This window comes from Ahaetulla prasina, chromosome 2 (assembly GCF_028640845.1).
Source record: "Ahaetulla prasina isolate Xishuangbanna chromosome 2, ASM2864084v1, whole genome shotgun sequence".
In the NCBI taxonomy this organism is placed as follows: domain Eukaryota; kingdom Metazoa; phylum Chordata; class Lepidosauria; order Squamata; family Colubridae; genus Ahaetulla; species Ahaetulla prasina.
The window spans coordinates 171,446,242-171,466,725 of NC_080540.1; the positions used below are offsets into that span (position 1 = coordinate 171,446,242).

At 37.6% G+C, this 20,484-nt stretch overlaps 2 protein-coding genes across 3 annotated transcripts in view; one reads left to right on the forward strand and one right to left on the reverse strand.

Moving 5' to 3' along the window:
- Positions 1 to 1,839: 1,839 nt before the first annotated feature.
- The window catches only part of PBX4 (PBX homeobox 4), a 59,062-nt gene continuing 40,417 nt past the window's right edge, over positions 1,840 to 20,484 (reverse strand). Inside the window, exons 5-9 of one of the 2 annotated variants that reach the window (XM_058167502.1) lie at positions 18,727 to 18,862; positions 16,022 to 16,178; positions 4,794 to 4,900; positions 3,529 to 3,615; positions 1,840 to 2,632 (exon numbers count right to left, since the gene is read on the reverse strand). In XM_058167502.1, coding sequence (XP_058023485.1) covers positions 2,540 to 2,632; positions 3,529 to 3,615; positions 4,794 to 4,900; positions 16,022 to 16,178; positions 18,727 to 18,862 — 580 coding nt within the window. In that variant the 3' untranslated portion in view covers positions 1,840 to 2,539. The remainder of the gene's footprint in view (positions 2,633 to 3,528; positions 3,616 to 4,793; positions 4,901 to 16,021; positions 16,179 to 18,726; positions 18,863 to 20,484) is intronic. The other variant, XM_058167503.1, reaches the window with a different exon arrangement.
- LOC131190277 (uncharacterized) lies at positions 8,496 to 13,695 on the forward strand. The gene is made up of 2 exons (XM_058167510.1): positions 8,496 to 10,000; positions 13,197 to 13,695. Exon 1 carries the CDS (start codon positions 8,647 to 8,649, stop codon positions 9,670 to 9,672), a length of 1,026 nt encoding a protein of 341 aa, XP_058023493.1. The 5' UTR covers positions 8,496 to 8,646; the 3' UTR covers positions 9,673 to 10,000; positions 13,197 to 13,695.

Genomic DNA, 20,484 nt, shown 5'->3' on the forward strand with positions numbered 1-20,484 from the left:
GCATTCAGTTTGTTGGGTCTTCCTTGTCATAAGAATTTTAAAGATCCAGGAAATCCAAAATTTGATTATTAAAGCTGTCAGAGATAAGGTGAGGATTGATGATCTCTAATACTTCATGGTAAAACAGCATCACCAGAAAAATGAAATCTGCAATTACAGGCATTCCTTAAAAGCAGGGCTAGGCAGGAAAGGTCCTAAGGAACTTTGAATTCATTTCACAATGTTAAAATAAAATACAGTTTATCTTTTTATGACTCATCCCAAAGGTGCTTTTTCAAGAGGCAACTGGACTTTGTTTTTCTTTGAAGACATTTCACTTCTCATCCAAGAAGCTTCTTGGATGAGAAGTGAAATGTCTTCAAAGAAAAACAAAAAAGTCCAGTTGCCTCTTGAAAAAACACTTTTGGGAGAATCATGACCTGGATGACTGAGACTCTCCATAGACACTTTTTAATGACTTATTCAAAAAAGGATATTTTAGTGCCTTTATAGTCAGAGTAGCCAGAATGTGAAAAAAGAAATTGAGGTGACTATTGGAAATTAACACATTTGAATCAATCTCAGGAAACAGCCAAAACAAGAATTTTTTCTCTGTTCTCTGTTTTTGTTTTGTTTTTTCAAGTCAGGTGTCCAAGTGCAAATGCCTGTTTGAAAGATCTCATGCCGGAGAAATCAGAAATAGCTTTTGATTGATGATCAACCATCACTGGAGGACTTGGAAAGCTATCTAGGTTATCCACTTCAATCAAACAAAATAGCCCCTACTACTAATAGTCTTAACCAGCTCATCTGAGAACATGCTAATGAATATCCATATAGTTAAAAAACATAACCAAAACAGATGTGATCCTGCTGCCCATCATTTCTAAGCAAAGGTTGAACACAGTAAGTATATAGGTCTTATCAACTGTCACATATCTTTGAACTCAAGGAAGAGATGAATTTTAAATGAGTACATAAGCCAAATCCAAGGTTCATCACTGAAATAAAAGGTTTAGTTTGGACATTGCTCTGCCAGACTTTTCTGCAGCAGTTGATAGGCAGAGCATTATTTCAGATTTTTAAAATGACTGTCTCTTTCTTATTTGAAAGAATTGTTTACATAAAAAGAAACACAAAATATAAAGGAAACTCACAAGCGTTTCAAATGCTTCATGAGTCCTCTCAACTTTCAAATCTCAATTGTCATAACTATTAACATATCAGTCAGTGGTATAACTGTCAATGCCCTCCTTCTACTCCTTCAAACACAACTGTTAAGACAGTGTTTTTATTTATAGCAGCTATTCCCATCTAAGCAGCCTCCAGAAGGTTCAGATTATAGTCCCCAACATTCTGAATACCTGACTGAGGAAGATCAGTCAATTTCATCTTAGTGATGTTTAGCAATGGATCATGTTAATAAGCACTCTTCAAAACTGTTTTAAGTGCAAAATATTGATGATGCAATTGGAGGGAAGAAATGTTGGATACATTTTAAAAGTTCTGGTCCATCTATTGTTTGGTACTGATGGAGCTTTCCCATAATGCTTAACTCCAAAAAGCAAAATATATGCTAAAATGTAACAACAGCTAAGATTTGAATCAGATTTTTAACAGATGAACAGTGCATTCATATGTGGAAGTAGTAACCATGGCAAGAAATTTCATCAACTTTAGTTACATTAATTCTCAAGACCGTCAGAGCTAGAGGGCCAAAGGGTCTCCAGTTACATAGATGGGATATCTCAGAATAGACATACAAAAGACTGCAGTGTGAACCAATCTCTTATTTTTACCCCAATCTATTGGTAAATACCATCCATCAACATGAAGGAAATCTTGGAAAAAGGCAGAAAGGAAAAAAAGACTTTGGAAGTTTATTCTTTGATAAATTTAAACTGAAAGTGATGACTTTGCTACTAACATTTTCCTAGATGTACAAAAATCTATTCACAGACAAGTCTGTGTATACTCTAAGACATTAAATTAGAGCTACATGAGAGTGACAGAAGATGAAGTTTCTATTCAAAGAGCAAAGTCCAATAATCATTTTGGTAAAGCAATAGCCTGTTCTGGTTAATGAGTTCAAAGATAGAGTCTTCCTCTAGAAAATTACAATACAGATAACGCATACAATTACAATACAAGAGGGGCTATTTGTTAGTAACTAGCATCTAAAACAGAATTTTTATAGTAAAAACACATAGAAATTAAATCAGTTGCATTTTTTAAAACTGGAAAAATGGAGTCAACTCTTAAGCATAAAAGTGGTAATTCATTTTTTTTAAAAAACAATTTGTTTTGGTAAATGAAGCCAGTTCCTTTAGAACCCAAAGGGCAGAAGTAAGAAGAACTCAAGCACATCATGCCGAGAGGTAGAGAGGTGTCCATATATAATCACAATCTTCCATTGGTTTTCTTTTTTCTTTTTATTTTATCTGAGGTAATTAGCTGTGTGTGTGTCAAGTTGTAGAATCAAAAGTATTGGCAAAAAAAGAGCAACATTGACAAGATACACTAATGACCTCTTTCCTCTCCTCAACAGGTCCTAAAACATTTAATTAGATGCATCTGAATTAATGCTTCCTGGATCTCCAGTAGGTGAAGTGATTGATGAAGGGGTAGTAGCGTCCTGCCAGCTGCCATTAGCCTGAAGAGGGAATAAAGGCATTTTGTTGTTAAGTCCACAAGATGCTACTACTTGCCTCTTAAATCACTCTGATTATGATTTCCCAAATCACAATAGGAGAGCAATATGCCATGTGTAAGACACAGACTTTGTTCCATTATGATTAGTCTCATAGTAAACATCTTTACACGTAATTCACTTTCTGGGGCACAGAAGGTAAAATATGGAGTGAATGCGGCTTCTGCTGCATTTGTTTCATGGCTTCTCTTTCTCCCAAACGGGACTCCTTTCCTCTTGCCCAATTTCTCCAGCTAATTTGTCTAAATAGTTAAAGCTTCACTGCCTGTTGATTCTCAAAGAATTCAGAGTACAGGATGGAAGAATACACTCCCACATATCTTTCTGTTCCCAAATGCAGACTTGGGGGATAGGAACCAATCCAAGGCCATGTGTGGATTTCACTGGAGGCTAGTTGCTGTGCATGCTTTTGCTTTCTCTCTCTCACTGTCTCCTGCAGTCTCTTCTTTCAACTGGGAGCACTCTCCTCCAATAGGGGGATTGGAAGATGCTTCCTTCTAATTCACTGGGCCAATATGGATGAGTAGGTGAGCCAGCTTCTCTTTCTGATCATCCCTAACCATTCACGGTTCTTCGCAGTACCGTGAATGATACAGAGAAAGGTTTTCTTATAGTTTAAACATGAGGGATTTTTAAAAAATTCCCTGAATAATAAAACCTGGAACCAGGATGCCTATTTCCCCACTCTGAAGCAGCAGTCTTATGGCAATAAACCACAGTTAATGCCGCAGTAGAGTTCTATTATAATTGCATCTGCAGAGGTAGTTACATTAACCAACACTGCCATGTCAGACTTCCGCAGCTCAAGACATTCAGTTTCAAAATCAGAAGCTCCTTACATCAATGCGCTGTGTCGAATATAAGGGGTTTCCCACAATGCTGTCATATCTTCCTGCCTGGTGTATGACATGGTGTAAGGAATCCATCTGTAACAGTATGACCAATTTGTCAAGCAAACAAAAAAGTGCCAAAAGAGTTATGTAAATGCTATATTTACTGCCCCAACCCCGTTAACTTCCTTTCTGTGACCTTTTAAGGTTTTAGTGTCCAGCTGGGCTGCACATTTATTCTCAACTTACAACTACTTATATTGCTTTTCTGCATGTTATCAAAAGGAGATTGCTATTAGCATGATAAGTTTTTATCAGAATAATGAGTTTCTCTAGGCCCACAATAACCCACATTATTTTTTCAAAATAATGAGTTTCTCTGGGTGTGGAAAAACACCCAAGATCCCATTCTCTTCCCCTGGAATGTATAGCAACATTTATTCTGTGTGACTGAACATGTATATGACCTTTCCCTCTGAAATCCAGGAGAGAATATTAACATTACAGTAATGGACATTCAGGCCACATTCAGGTAGTCCTTGACTTATGACCATTCATTGAAGAACTGAAGTCACAATGGCATTGAAAAAAAATGAGTTATGACTGGACTTTATGCCCATTGCAGCATCCCTGCACTCACAGGATCAGAATTTGGGTGCTGGAAGTTCTGGTCCTAATTGCGGTCATAGGTCAAAGAGTACCTGTATACTAATCAGTGTCTATACTAATAGATTCAGGTAGTCCTTGACTTATAACCACAATTGGGACCAGAAATACAGTCATAAGTTGATACAGTCGTAAGTTGAGGCTCCATGTGGCCAGAAGTTTTTTTCTGATATTTTTCACTATTGTCATTAAGCAAACGCAAGGGGATGTTAAACAAATTGGTTCATTCAAATGACTTTTTCGCTGGACACTGTCAAAAAAGTCACAAATTGCAGTTGTGTGATCCCAAAATGCTACAACCAGTTGTAAACCTGTGACAGGTTGCCAAGTATCTTACATGCCATTATATGACTGGGAGAAGAGGATCATTTACAATGGCCAGGGGTGCTCTACTGGCTGTCAAGGACTCATTCTGTGATGTTATAAATGGGAACAGTCATTAAATTACTGGTAATAATTCAAGGACTACCTTTAGATATTTTACTGTAATGCCTTCAGGAAATCTTAAAATCTGTATACCTTACAATGGGCACTTGGATTGAAGTATTTATGGGGATTAAAATATTTATGGCTGCAGAAGATTGTTAACTTGACATAGTTCCACCTACCTGAGACTGCACATTGGCTCCCACTGGTGAATTCTGATAAGAACTGAGTGACTGCAGGTTTATAAAGGAATCTCCAGAATTTGTCATTTTAAATGACCCAGAGGAACCTGAAAAGGAAAAAATAAGGTACCTAAAGTTATGTGTGCAACCATTCATTTTCATGCAATTTGTCCTAAATGTCCTAAATGCAATTTGTCCCAAGCAGCTGTTGAAATCTGATTCCACAATCTATCACTTTCTATCATGTAGAGTACTCAATTTCTAGGGCTTAGTGAATAGATCTTGACCAAAAACAGTTCAGATTATTTTATGAATCCAATTCAAATTCTTCTCACTTTCCATTCTGCCATCTTGGTGTAATCGAATAATCGGGTAAAAATGATCGATCAAGTGAAATGGTCATTAAGTGAACACAGGATTGACAGAGATACTGAAAAGATCACTGGTTGGTGCTCTCTTATTCAGATAAAGTTCTTGTGCAGCTACACTAGCACTATTCTCGCTCTGGTGTGCCTTGTTGCCAGGTGTACAAAATTTAGTCAAAAATGTGCACACTGGTCAGAAAAGAGATATTTTATTACCATCATATTTGCAAATGGTTGCTAGTTGAGGTCATTGCTAAGTGAGGAGTGGATAAAATTACAAGCTATCCCCAGAAACTTAGAGGTTTCTTCAAAGGCCACCATGTTCTTTATATATAAAGTGGTTCAGAATAAGACCAGAGGTTCCTGTTGTGTCTTGCCCGCCCTCAGAGCAGCCGGGGCCTTCTTATCTGCTCCCGAACACGGAGGAATGTATGCCTCCCGGCCCCAGTCCTGGCTCCATGCCCAGACAAACTGCAGAAGAAGGAGCACCTCCCGGCCCCAGCCCTGACTCCATACCCAGGCAAACGGAGCAGCTAGACCCCTCCCCCTCCTCCACAGAATGTGAGCCTGAGGAGGGTTTATTACCAACAGCTGATTGGAGTGACGCTCGCATCAGAAGATTGGATAGGCGGAGGCAACAGAAGGAAGGGAGGGGCAGGCCTTAATGAGTGCTGAGTCATGGAGCCACACCCCATGGCCTATATAAAGGATCTGCTTTCTGGCAGTCTCTGAGTCAGGCAAAAGTCGAACTTATCTTGCTGAAGTAACTTACTGGTCTCCTGCCTGCTCTGAGGACTTTGCTAGGACTTTGGGCAGAGCTGCAGAGGCAAGCCTGATTCGGATTTCCCTGACCCGGCCGTCAGTGGAGGGGTGGGACACGACAGTTCCCATGTTTTCTCCATTCAGAGTTCCTCTGCAGTGTAGCAAACTCAATAACACTTCCGGTTGTTAAGTAATAAAATATTCCAGGACGCCTTGTTAGTTTGATGCAGCATCTCATTCAGGAAGGATGAAATTATATTATTACCTCAGATATACCACTGCAATCTAGCTTTATAAGATGGATGTGATTTTTAAGTGAGATTTTCTGCTTTTAAGAAGACTATGGGATTCAATAAGTTAAACACAGTTTAAAATATGCATCTGGTTTTTTTTAAATAACAAATACTACAGCATACAACTCTGATCTCAAAGCATAAACTTCCTGTTTGGCACCGTAGGTGATGGCGGTGATCTTTACGATCACCAACCTCTGGATTATGTGGAATCGCTAGGACAGCTTAAATCTGCTATCCAGCGGTTCGAAAAACCCTCTTTTCGGGAGAAGAAGAGATGGTGAGCTGAGGGCAGAGGTTGAATTTCCCTAAAACCCCTGAGAAAAAAGGGGTTTGAAGGGTTAAGTTCCCTCCAGCAACCCGAAGTGCTCCAGATCCGAGGATTTTTCTGCTTTGGCGGAACCAATCACCACAACCAAACGCCGAGATTTATTTTGGACTGCTGGTAAATTGCATGTTATTTGCTACTTTAACTCTTTTTTTTTTTTTTTATTATAAAAAGTTTTTATTGGTCAAAAAAAATTTTATGCAAATACATATCAGGTATGGTAAATTTTCATTTTTCTTATACATAATAAGAATTTTACTCAAAATTTTAAACACATACAACAGCCATATGGCAAGCAGGTGATACGAAGTAGCTAAGTTTCAATCTTACACAATAAGGAAGGGTCAAGAATAATCAGAATATCATACGAAAGAGAATAAGGAAAACCAACACAATACCAAATATCTTTGTCACTTCCTAGTTTTGGATCCCAGAACTCTGGGTTCAGCCTGACCCAACTCCAGGGCCGCAACAGCGGCAGCCGCCTCCGCCCCATGGTCTATAACCTCCCCTTCTTCAATTCCTGGGTCATCTAAATCCAGGAGGGCTTTGTGTTCCTCCACGTAGGCCGCAGCCTCCGCAATTGTACTAATTTTTTCGTAATGCCCTCCCGGAAAATCATCAATCCTCTGGCATCAGCCATCTGAAGCCCACTCCTTCTGGTACAATTTGCTTGATAAAAATAATATTTCTTTCTCATTTCACGTACCTGTCTGGGAATCTGCCTCAGAATGGCTATCTCCTGCCCCTATAAGTCAGTGCCCCACTCCTATGTTTTCTAAGGATTTCATCTCTCGCCTCTTTTCACAAATTTGACATGAACCTCTCTAGGAACTGCATGCGTATGCATATTGTGAATTAACTCTATAAACTCGATCCACATCCCAATTCATAAAATCAACACCTCTCCCAAGAAATTCTCCCAACAGTTTAGTCACAACATCTCTCAAGTCTTCTTGGTCCACTTCTTCCAAATTTTGAAACCTAAGAAAATAAGACATTTTATCCATCTGTAGTCCAAGCACAGCATTGCTTGTCGTCTCCCCCTTTTTCTGCACTGCCCGCATCTCACCCTCCAGACCTTCCACTTTCTGCTTATTTTCTGCTGAGACTTGTTGAGTATCCTTTAAATCCTTTTGGATAGTCACAATTTCTGCTCTTATTTCATCCAGTTTCTTGTCCATATTAGATAACTTTTCCAGAATTCTCTCCATTTCTCCAGCAGTTGGTCTCTGACCTTTTGCCATTTAAAAAAAAAAAATTTTAAAATCCTCAGGCAAGCACAGTATCCTTATAATTTCCTCCGGATCCACCAGGGGGCACTCACAGGAGCAACGAGTCCAGAGTACAGTTAGTCAACCAGGAAGTCAAGGGAAGTGATGTCATCAAGATTCTCATAGTGAAGGCGGAAGCTGGACGCCACCATTGTTCCCCAGAGGGAGGGGGGGCCTCAAACCCTCCCTCCTAAATTTCTCCATCACCTCTTTCTCCAGAGCTCCACAAAACCGGTAATCTTGTTATTTTAAGTTCTCCTCTCTCCAGTGATTCAGATTCTTCCAGTCGCAGGGGAGAAAAACCCCCGCACTGGAGTACTCCACTCACATTTGCCGATATCCCCTTCCCTTCTTCATTCCTCAATTCTTCTCCGTTCCCTGTTCACCACCAGGCTGCTGCAATTATAAATCCAAAGCCCCGGTGTCACCGAGCACAGCGGCCCAGGCGACGACCAAAATAATGGCCGCGGCCTGTGGCCTCCGAACCCCGCCGAGCCTAGGACGCGCCAGCATCGGTCCCCCCAGTCCTGTATATCGGCTGGGAGACCCCTGGCGAGCCGTCCGTGCGGCAGGTGTCCTTTCGGAACACCTGGCCCCTGAGGGCCTCGGCGGCGGCCGGATTCGGACACTGGAGGCAGGAGAAGCCTTCCAGACGTCCGTTGCCACCGGATACCGGAAGTCGTCCCTACTTTAACTCTTTAACTCTTTGCTGCCTGCTGATAGAATCTAGGGGAGATTTTTAAATATTGCTTTAAAAGACTGTGTTTCTCAGAGGTTAAGAAGATTTAAAGTGAATATTAAGTTGGAAATAAATCAATAATTTTACAGAAGATGGCAGCCAAACAATTAAAGTCTACTGTAACAAAGGGCTCTGGAATTTCATCAGCTGGTGCCTCTCCAGCTCATACAGCAGAGACTAGAACATTGAACTTAGAGGCGGTACAAGAGAACTTAAAAGACTTTATGCAAGAAAAATTTAAAGTAATAACTGATGAGATGTCTGAAATGAAAGAGCAGATATTAGAAATTCAAGTGGGAAATAAAGAAGTTAAGGAAGGATTTGTAATTGCAGTACAAAGTTTGGCAACAAATGTGATTTTATTAGAAGAGGAAGTTGAAGAAATTAAGCAACATAATTCAAAATTAGAAAATAAAATGGCTGAATTTCAAAGTAAAATGGAAAAAACAGATGATGAAATAGTTTTGATACAATATAGAAATATGGAATTTGCTCTAAGAATCCGTGGTCTGAAAGAGAATAAAGAAGAGAATTTAAGGGAAATTTTTTCTGAAGTATTTGCTGAGATATTAGCAGTTTGTCCAGCAGATGTGGCTTATCAAATTGATAAAATATATCGTGTGAATTCGTGGATAGCAAGGCAAAAAAAGTTGCCAAGGGATGTTATTTATTTTACAAATAGAACAGTGAGAAATCAGATTTTGCAAGCCTCATATAAGGGGGAGAAGATTCAGATTGCTGGTCAAGGTATTTTAATATTAAAGGAAATTCCACCAAAAATGTTAAGGGCTAGGAAGGAATTTGCCTTCCTGGTGAATGAACTTAAAAAACGTCAGATTGAATATAGATGGGATATTCCAACTGGTATAATAGTATATTATGCAGGGAAAGTACATTGTCTCAATACAGTTGGAAAAGCAGGAGAATTTTATGTTGAGGCATTAAAAGTTGGAAGTCCTCCTCCATTGGAAGCTAGAAGAAGAGAGACTGAGGTGAAGGAAAGAGAAGTGAAGCAGGTACAAGAACAGATTGTGATGGAAGAAGATTTATTACAAGTGTTGGAAATACCTACAACGGGTTCAGACTCAAAAGAACAAAGGCTGACGAGCTGCTGCTAAACGCAAGGAACAAGAGATGAAGGCACAACAACAACTGGCAACTACTACAATGGAAACAGTGGGAGGAGCAAGGCCTAAAGCAAAATGTGATCTGCGGCTAGTGTTCCAAAAGTTTCCTTTGGCCGATAATGGCAATTAAACTATTATCTTGGAATGTTAATGGTTTGAATTCACCGCAGAAGAGAAGGAAAGTATTTCACTATTTGAAACAATTTAAAAATGACATTACCTGTTTACAAGAAACACATATTAGATCTTTAGACCAGAAATATTTGATAAATTCAAAACTGGGAGTACATTTTGTTGCCTCCTCTTTGGAAAAAAAATGGTTTAGTTATATATATAAAGAAGGATATATCAGCAAAATTAATTGAGGTGGATAAGCAAGGAAGATACATTGCTATTGAACTTTTGTTGGAGGGAAAGAAGACATTATTAATAGGAGTTTATGCTCCGAATCAACAACAAGAAAATTTTTTCAAGTTTTTACATAAAAGAATAGTATTTTGGGATTATAAATCATATATATTAATGGGTGATTGGAATGGTGTGTTGGATACTCAAAAAGACAAAAAAAATTTAAGGAAGATATCAAGCCGGGCGAAATTACCAAAGGCTTTTTTTGAAATGATGGAGGACTTGGAATTAAGAGATATTTGGAGAGATCATAATACAGAAAAGAGGGATTTTACCTTCTTTTCTGACAGGCACCAATCATTCTCGAGGATTGATTTTATTTTGATTACTAATGATTTGTATTCTAGAGTGAAGAAGACTATGATTTGTTCAAGAACTCTATCTGATCATAGTCCGTTTGGATTGAATTTGATCGGGAAAAGGAGGCTAGGAGATCATGGAGGTTGAATGAGAATTTGTTTAAATATGAACAAAATGTAAATGAATGTAAAAAGCAAATGAAAGAATTTTTTATTATGAATATGAAAAAAGAGACATCTATAGAGATGATTTGGGACGCCAGCAAGGCTTATATGAGAGGAAATCTTATACAAATGAATATTAAATACAAAAATAAATTGCAGAAAAAGAAAAAGAAACTGGAAGAGGAAATTAAAAAGAAAGAACAATTATTGATAAATAGCCCAGGAAATAGTAAAATAAAAGAATCAATAAATATATTAAGAGGTCAGTTTTAATATGTTGATGGCAGATCAAGTAGCAATTAATTTACAATATGTAAAACATAATACGTTTAATAATGCCAATAAGCCAGGAAGATGGCTTGCCTATTTAATAAGGAAAAAACAGAAATCACGAACGATTGATAAAATATAATATAGAGGTAAGGAAGTTTATCAAAAGAACTTGATTAAAAAAGCATTTTTAGAGTATTATAGTAAGTTATATTCTAGGGATATGATTGATGATACAGAGATAGAAAGATATTTACAACAACAAAATATTTGTGAACTTACAGAAAACCAAAGAGAAGAACTGAATCAATTACTTCAGAGGAAATTTTGTTAGCAATTAAGCAACTTAAAATCGGTAAAGCACCAGGTACAGATGGTTTAACAGCTGTTTATTATAAAAATTTACAAAATGAGATGGTTGAACCACTTAAAGAGTTATTTAATAAAATTCAAATGGGAGGAGATGTTCCCCCTTCATGGAGGACAGCCTTTATTTCGTTAATACCGAAGGAAGATCGAGATGGTATTAAAGCAGAGAATTATAGGCCTATATCACTTTTAAATACTGATTACAAGATATTTACCAAGATACTTGCTAATAGATTAATGCCAGTGATGAATCAAATAATTCATAATGATCAGTCAGGATTTATTAAGGGTAGGCAGATGAGATATAATGTGAGGCAAATCGTAAATTTACTTGAATATTTGGAACGAAACAACCAAGTCTCAGCGGCATTCCTTTTTTTGGATGCTGAAAAAGCTTTTGATAGATTGGATTGGCAGTTTTTGTTTAAAGTAATAGAAAAAATGCAATTTGGGGATTATTTTATCCATGCAATTAAAGCAATATATCAGAAGCAAACAGCACAAATAATAGTAAATGGTGGGTTAACAGAAACTTTTAAAATTGGGAAAGGGACGAGACAGGGATGTCCCTTGTCCCCATTACTTTTTATTTTAACTTTAGAAATTCTTCTGAATAAAATACGTGGTTCCGATCGAATAAAGGGAATTAGAGTTAAACATCAAGATTATAGATTAAGAGCTTTTGCAGATGACCTGGTTGTTACTGTATCTCAACCAATATACTCAGTTACTGGTTTAAAAGATATAATTGGTCAGTATGGCAAAGTATCTGGATTTAAGGTGAATCAGCAAAAGACAAAGATGATAACTAAAAATATGAATATACAACAAAAAGAAGAGTTAGAAAGAACTACAGGTTTTGAAATTGTTAAAAAGGTTAAATATTTAGGAATATATATTACAGCTTCAAATGTTAAATTATACAAAAATAATTATGAGGTATTGTGGCAGAAGATATGGAAAGAAATGGAGAGTTGGAAGAAGTTACAATTATCTTTGCTGGGAAAAATAGCGGCTATAAAAATGAATGTCTTGCCCAGGTTTCTATTTTTGTTTCAAATGATACCGGTGCTTAAGAATGATATTAAATTACAGGAATGGCAAAAGGGGATTAATAAATTTGTATGGATGGGCAAAAAACCAAGAATAAAATTAAAAATAATGTAGGATACAAGGGAAAGGGGGGGGGTCTTAAAATGCCTAATTTAAAATTGTATTATGAAGCAGTTGTCTTATCATTAATTACTGATTGGATTAATTTAACTGAGGAAAGAGTTTTGAATATAGAAGGTTATGGTTTGTTATATGGGTGGCATGATTATTTATTATATGATAAGAAAGTAGATAAAATATTTAAAAATAATATAATTAGAAATGCATTATTGAGGGTTTGGAGGAAATATCAATATAAATTAGATGGAAAGATTCCAATATGGGCAATCCCGAGACATATGATAGAAAATATAAATATATATCAAAAGATGGAGGTAGTTACCTATAAAGAACTTCTTTGTATGGAAAAGGGGGAATTACAATTAAAATCTAGAGAAAAGATGGGGGAAGAAGGGAAAAATTATACATGGTTCCAATATGGACAATTACAAGCTAGATGGAAATTAGATCAAAAAATAGGTGTTAAGCAAATTGAGGATAATTTGTTAAAACAAATGAGAGATCAAGGCCAACAGCATATTAAGAGGTTGTATAATGTATTAGTAGAAATAGACTCAGAGACTGAACTGGTTAAGGATTGTATGATTAAGTGGGCACAAAATTTTCAGCAACCGATAATGTTGGAAACTTGGGAAAGAATTTGGGTGAGGAATGTTAAATTTACACAAGCGCAAAATATGAGAGAAAATTTTTATAAGATGTTTTATAGATGGCATTTAGACCCCAAAAAATTGTCATGTATGTATCCTAATGTACAGGCTAAATGTTGGAGATGCGATTGTGAAGACGCCACTTATTACCATATATGGTGGACTTGTAAAAAAGTTAAAGCATTTTGGATTAAAGTATGGTGGATCATGCAGAATATTTTGAAAAAGAAGATTAAGTTTACCCCGCAGTTCTTTTTACTAGGAATAATTATGGATTGTACAGCTATAGAGACTAAATTGATTTTGAACTTAATAACAGCCGCAAGACTTTTGATTGCTCAATATTGGAAGAAAGAAGAATTACCTACAATTGAAGAATGGACACTTAAAGTATCAAATCTGGCAGAAATGGCAAAAATCTCTGCTTACTTGAAAGACTATACACAAGAAAAATATATTTTAGAATGGAAAATGTGGATTGATTATATTCAAAATAAGTATCAGATAAAAAAATATCGAATAGCATATGAGTAAATTTAGGAAATATTTTGTATTAGATATATTTCTGAAGGAGAGGGGAATTGAGAGTGTGATTAAGTGTGGAGAGACTAGAGATTATAATTTAGAAATTATTTTAGATTATGATTGTTAGTTTTGATATCCTGCATTTTGTTCTGGGAAGTCGGGGTGGGGGGTGGGGGGTAAGGGGGAGGGGAATTGGGGGGTTGAGGCTAGAGATGGAGTGATGGTTAATGTACAGGGATTATTGAAGATATAATTAATGTAGGGTCGGGTCTGCCCAGTTACCATTTTAGAACGGTGGGGAGGGAGTAAAGAGAGAGTAGGAGGTAGGAAAGAGGAGAAGAGGAAGGAAGAGGGGTAGAAGAGGGAGAAGGAAGGTGTAGGGTGGAGGGAGGAGAGGATGTAGATAAGAGAAGGAGAGGAAGGTCTGGAAAGTAAAAGAAGGTAGAAGAGGGAAGAGTGTTAAAAAGGGGGGGGTGACTGGGCAGGCCCGACTAATTGTATATAACTGTACATTGAATGAGTTGTTTGACATGATTGTAAAAATAAAACTTTTTTATGAAAAAAAAAAGCATAAAAATCAATAATTTATATTACTAACTCAACAGCAGGTACCCAAGTAGTAACATATTACTATTGATAATCAATGATATTACTAATAATATATAATGTATAATAGTTGGGATAGATGAGAGGACTGGTGCATATTTCTGAAATCTGACTGGGCTTAAGGGAGGGAGGGTGTCCCTCTCAGAGCTTTGCCCAACCAGGTTTCAGTGTGTGTTTCAGGTGTGGCATCAGCTGATATCTTAGGGCAGGAGTGGGGCTGTGGCCCCAGGTTATGTTATGTTTTTTAAGTTAATTTTTATAATAGTAAAATCTAATATAAAAAAAAGCGAATAGAGAGGAGTAAAAGGTGCAAGAAAAAAGAGAGAAAAAAATTAATATAATAAAGAGAAAAGATATACAGAAGAGGTTTCATCATAACAAGTATTAAACAAATTTAGTAACTCTTCCTCCTCTCTAAAGTTACAAACATTTATCTCTTTATTATATATTCCATTTATCTATAAACAAATCTGTAACTCATCCTCTTTTCAGTCCAGCAAAGTCCATAAATGGTAGCCAGATGTAACAAAATAAATAAATAATCTACATGCACCTTTTGCAGAGAAAAAGGTACAGGTAGTCACCAAGTTACTATGGTAATTGAGACCAAAATTTCCATTGAAAAATAATGCAGACACCAAGCATGACATCACATAAAGCAACTGCAATCCTGGCAGTCCTCTTTGCCATCGTTAGCCAATGATACTGGTCATCCATTAGCAAGGATCCACTGCTATACAAGCCATTCCCAGCTTGGTCCTTCCCAGCCCTGAGCCTCAATAAATAAGGGACTGCCTGCTCTTCAACTCCCCCCACCTGGCTATCTCCCTACCCATCTCTGTCCTTTGGCTGTTTTGTACAGTGGTACTCCTTGGTGCTGCTTGCAGCACAAAGGCTGAACTACAGTCCTGAGGCAAAGGTCAGCTAGGCATGACAAAGCCTATGGAGCACAGGGTGGTAGGGGCAGCTAAGGCCTGGCAGCTGAGGTGGGCAGTTGCAGTATGAAGCTTGAAGTACTCCTCATCAGTGATCTTGGTGCTGTTGAGGTTAAAACAGAGGCCCAGGAATGGTGGTGGCCAGAGGAGACTGCTGAAGGCACCAGGTTTCTAGTTGAGCCATAGCACCACCAGCACCAGTGAGGAGTGCTACTATGTAGGCCAGCGAAGAGAGAGGAGGAAGATAAGCAGATGGAGGAAGTTGAAGTGCTCCAGCAATCATAAGTGTAGGCAGGCTGCCAAGCAACCAAATTTTGATCACATGACTGGGGGGCGGCCACTGTAATAGCTGTAATTTCAGGGACTGGTGTAAGTACCATTCATTCAGCAGAAAATGAAAATGAAACAAATGTTGAAACATAATGTTTTATGGAAAGTCATTAACTCATACTTTAATGAATATATATGGGATAGCAAAACAATATGAATTCCCAAAATGTTTCAAGCAAATTTTTCGTCAGAGGAAACAGAAAGCACTAAATAACATATCCTATTGTCTAATCAGGTTTTAATTCAAGGGGGCCTTTTTAATGTTTTTAATATAGTTTTAAATTAGTTTTTTGTCTAGTTCCTGCTACTGGTAGTTACCTTGAATACCAAGTGACTCAAAGATGTTAAGAGCTGAAATTGCTTCAATCAATTTTAATTCACTCAGAAGAGTCTGCTTGTACTCAAGATCTTGATTTTTTTCGTTATTATATCCTAACGTAAAGCAACTAGGAAGGCTGAAAATAACAACAAAAGAACATAAACATATACCACTTACAAAAACACCAGGTTGATTTACTCATTTGTTTTCATTGTCTGAGTAGTGTTATTTTTTTTATTGCTGGTTTCCCCAGCAGGTGTCCTTCTTTAACTGCAGTCTTTCTATACTCACCAGAATTTGGGGTTGGGGGAGAGCTTGTTTGGTTCCCCTGAGCCACCACATTGGTAGCATCCACTGCTGTTTTGGCTGCATAAATATTGGCCTCTTCCTGGAATTTTCCCATATTTTTCTTGTAGCGGATTCTCTTGTTACCAAACCAGTTGGAGACCTGTAACACAATAATAACTCCCATTAGTATGTAAACAATTCATACTATCTCGTCAGTTAATATTATCTTTAAAGGGTAGGAAGACCAAGTAAGGCTACCATGAAAGTGGACAAAATATAGTCATCTTTAAGTTTCTATAGCATCCAGCCTGGTAAGTTTGGTGTGGTGCTTAAGGTGCTGCCCTATGAACCAAAAAAACTGTGAGTTATACTCTCACCTTAGGCAGGAAAAACTGGCTTGGTGGGTGTTGGCCAGTCATTCTTTCTCAGTCAATTCATTTCACAGGATTATTATTGTGAGAAAAACAGGAGGAAGGAGTATTTGGTAGATTGCTGCCGTGTGTGTGTGTGTGTGTGTGTGTGTGTGTGTGTGTGTGTGTGTGTGTGTGTGTGTGTGTGTGTGTGTGTGTGTAAAGTGAGATAAAAATAAATATGCCACATCTATTTAAAGTATCAGAAATCCTTTAGCAGAAACTTGAATTTGTGCTTTAAAAGTCTTCTAAAAAAGATATTAAAAACTGCTGACAAAAGTTGACCTTAATTTTTATTTTTGTTATTGCACTATATGCCAGCTGCTCAATGTCTTTGTTGTATACCAATAAAATCCATATTACAAATATATTAATTACCATGATATAAAAAAGTAACAATAAAATGGTTTCCAAATTAGGTAAGAACAACTGAAAAACCAGCTGAATATAAAAATACTGATAAAAACCACGAAAATACATTTGATTAATATACTCTGACATCTCAGTACATTAAAATATTTGATTAAATAGAAATGATTTCATATGCATGCAGATTATTAACAAGGGAACTAGATGAATTCCCTTTGGAATTGAGTTCAAAAGGCATCCAGAGCCAAGTCATAATTTTGAGGGACTGTTGTTCTAATGCACTTTAAAGCACATACACAGACCTCAAATACCTTGCTTTTGATCCATTGAGTCAGAAATAGCTCTGAGAAAGGTAAGTGTGAGGGACAACTCTGCATTACAGGCAGGTTCACATGACTTGTTCTACTACAAATTCATGCTGCCTCTGATCTACCGTATTTTTCGGAGTATAAGACACACTTTCCCCCACTCCACAAAAGAGGCTAAAAATTTGGGTGCATCTTATATGCCAAATATAGCCCTGCCACCCACTGGCCCCCACTCTTTGGCCTCCATGCATCATCTTCCTGGCTGCAGAGATTGCCATAGACAATGGCTTGCATTTTTGGGCTCCGCACCTCGCATTTTCAGCCTCCAAATGCTCTGTTTGAGTCATTCAAGGCTGTGGGGATCACCGCTGATTGCTGCCTCCATGCATCGTGTTTTTGGCCTCTGCGCATCACGTTTTAGGCCTCTGCATGCCCCATTTTTGGCCTCTGCGTGTTGCATTTTCGGGCGGTACGCACACTCACAACCAGCAAACTAATGTCCTGAAGCTGACCAGGTTAAGGACGCTAGCCAGAGAAATACCTGGTAGGCAGAGGCAGAATTTTTTCCCCCTATTTTCCTCCCCAAAAACTAAGGTTTGTCTTCTGAGTGTCTTATACTCCGAAAAATACAGTAATTTCAGAGAGTATGGCCATAACATATTCTGTTTATTTCTGTGCAAATCCACACTAAAGGAACTTGTTAGTATTGGTTGCTTTATATGTAAGCTAATAATTTTTTTTTCCAATAAATTAACCAAAGACTATGAGCTTGGTTGATTGCTTGCAGATGTTTCATTACCAGACTAGATAATATCTTCAGTGCTAGCTAGCACTGTTCTAAAACCAAGCTCTCAGGGAGCATTAAGGACTCCACAATTGAACTGTGAGAGACATATATTTTCTTCTATTAGTCACCAAAGAAGAGACTCTTAAAATCTAATGGCAGACTTATGAACTGTAGCAAAACATGGATTTTTAATCTAATGAAAGTCACTGAAGATTAGTTTGTACGATTCTACCCACTTTGTTGAAATGTAGGTACCTAGTTAATTTAATAAAAAGCCATTCTGAATACACAAATCATGTGGCAAGGTGTAACCATTTATAACAATGTCCGGGACAAAATTCCACTGCTTTGGACTCATAATTCTAATTTTGTGAAGTTTGATTTAAAATTGTTTATTAAATTATAAAATCATGACCAAGAAAAATACTGAATTAAAGATCCTATTAGGGAATTTAGGTATTTTTTAAAATTAAAACAAAAGCCCTACTAATAGTTTTCCCATTAATAGACAATTCAACAAAAGTAAAAGTAGCATGCTGGCCAAGAAAAAAAAAAGAATTTGAAACTCCCTATTAAAAAGGACCTTTATTAGTTTTGTTCAAAACTACAAAAAAAACATGCAATCTCTTGAATATTCAAGAACTGTCACTCATGTATATTTTAAAAAGAATATGGAAGTAGCATAAAAATATGATATGTAAATTAGATTTTATCAGGTGAAGAGATGGTATTAGATTGTATCAGGGCTTCCCAAGATTGCTGGAATGAGGAAACATCATTGGTCCCTCATTTTTGGAAATCAGAAATCCATCTGTTTTTATCTACACAGCCTACCTGTGAGACCGTAATGCCTCCTTTCTTTGCTAGTTCTTCTTTGGCTTCTTCACTGGGGTAAGGATTACTCAGATGAGAATAAAAATATTCATTCAATACTTCTGTTGCTTGCTTGCTGAAGTTACGTCGCTTTCGCCTGAGAATAGATTGGAATTAATCATAAAGCCCAATATTAAACTAAAATATATTTATTTAGTTGTTAAATTTATTTGCCGTCTATCTTGCCATGGGCTACTCTAGGCGGCTTACAATGCTAAAAAGGAAGTAATGAAAAGAGTGTGAACAGAACAGAAGATAATAGAGCAAAAAAATAAACAATGAAAAATAATACAGTGAGAAATACAACTATATGATTACCAAAAAAGAAAGATGAACAGGTAGAGAGCAGAGAACAAGTGCGGGAGCGGCTGGAGTCTACCATCAATTCAGCAGCCATCTCCAGCATGGAATTCCCCCATTTGGAGCCCAGGCCAACCAGCGCAGCCAGATCTTTAAGCTCTTGTGGAAGGATAGGAGGGTTATATGAAAATAAAATATAGACTATCCCAAAGACTGGAGGGAAAGTCAGTAGGAATTACAGGAAAATTATTAAAAGTTTGAGTATCCTGACCAAACCATGGGATGACTACTCTTGCTTAAGCTTTCCAAAACATCATTCATTCTAAAGCAAAAATTAAAATATAAATGCAAAAATATAAGCAATAGAACTTTCATGGCTTTAGCCAAATAGAAATCTAAAAAGGGAGCATGCTATAATTAAAAGTTGAAACTAAAAGTACAAGATTACTGTTCTGCACATATTAAACAGTACTTCCAAAATGATCTACGAATATAAATAAAAAATTCCCCAAATTTTAAGGTATATAATTCAAGATTAAAAACATTAATATTCATACCACAACTGCCTACAGATTAACTAGTGTTCCTGAGTTTTATACCTTTGGTTCCCATCCCATCCATCATTACTGTTTTACCCTTAATAGATTTCTAAAGAGCAAGGTGGCGGCAGGTGGCATCTGTGGCTAGGGGGCCTTTGCACAGATTCACCTATTGCACCCTTTCCTGGATCATGAGGGCTTATCCATGCCTTGGTCATCTTCCATTTGGGTTACCACAGTGCTTCTCAAATAGTGGGGCGTGCCCCCCAGGGGGGGCGCGAGGCTCCGTAAAGGGGGCGCGTTTGACCTCGACAAACACTGTCATAACAAGCTATTGATACTATTTACAGTCGCGCGGGGGGCGCGAAAAATGTTTTCTTCTTCCTAGGGGAGCATGACAGAAAATAATTGAGAAGCACTGGGTTACCACAATGCATTCTACACTGACAATCACCTGGAAACTTCAACTGGTCCAGAATGTAGTAGCACACATGATAATGGGTGCCCTTGGGTTTGCATATGCAATGCCTCTGTTGCATGAGGCATTACATATACAACGTGGAACATATGAAAAATGTCCAGTACTTTTCCAGGTACAACTCAAGGTGCTGGTCATCACCTTCAAAGCCTTATGACACAAGGCCAGGTTATATGTGGGACTGCCTTTCCTAAGGACATCTACCCATCTTACCATGTCAGGGTAGGCATGCTCCTTGCTCCTAAATATTGCCATCTGATGGAAGCTAAGAAGCATACTTCTGCTATATGAACACTCTACATCTGAAGTTCAGCAGCTTTTCACCCTTTTAGCCTTCTGTAAAGCTTTGAAGACCTGGCTTTTCCACCAAGCCCTGGAATAACTGACTATAAGATTAGCGCC

Coding starts and splice junctions, on each gene's coding strand:
- LOC131190277 (XM_058167510.1), top strand. CDS start 8,647: ATGGCAGCCAAACAATTAAAGTCTACTGTAACAAAGGGCTCTGGAATT.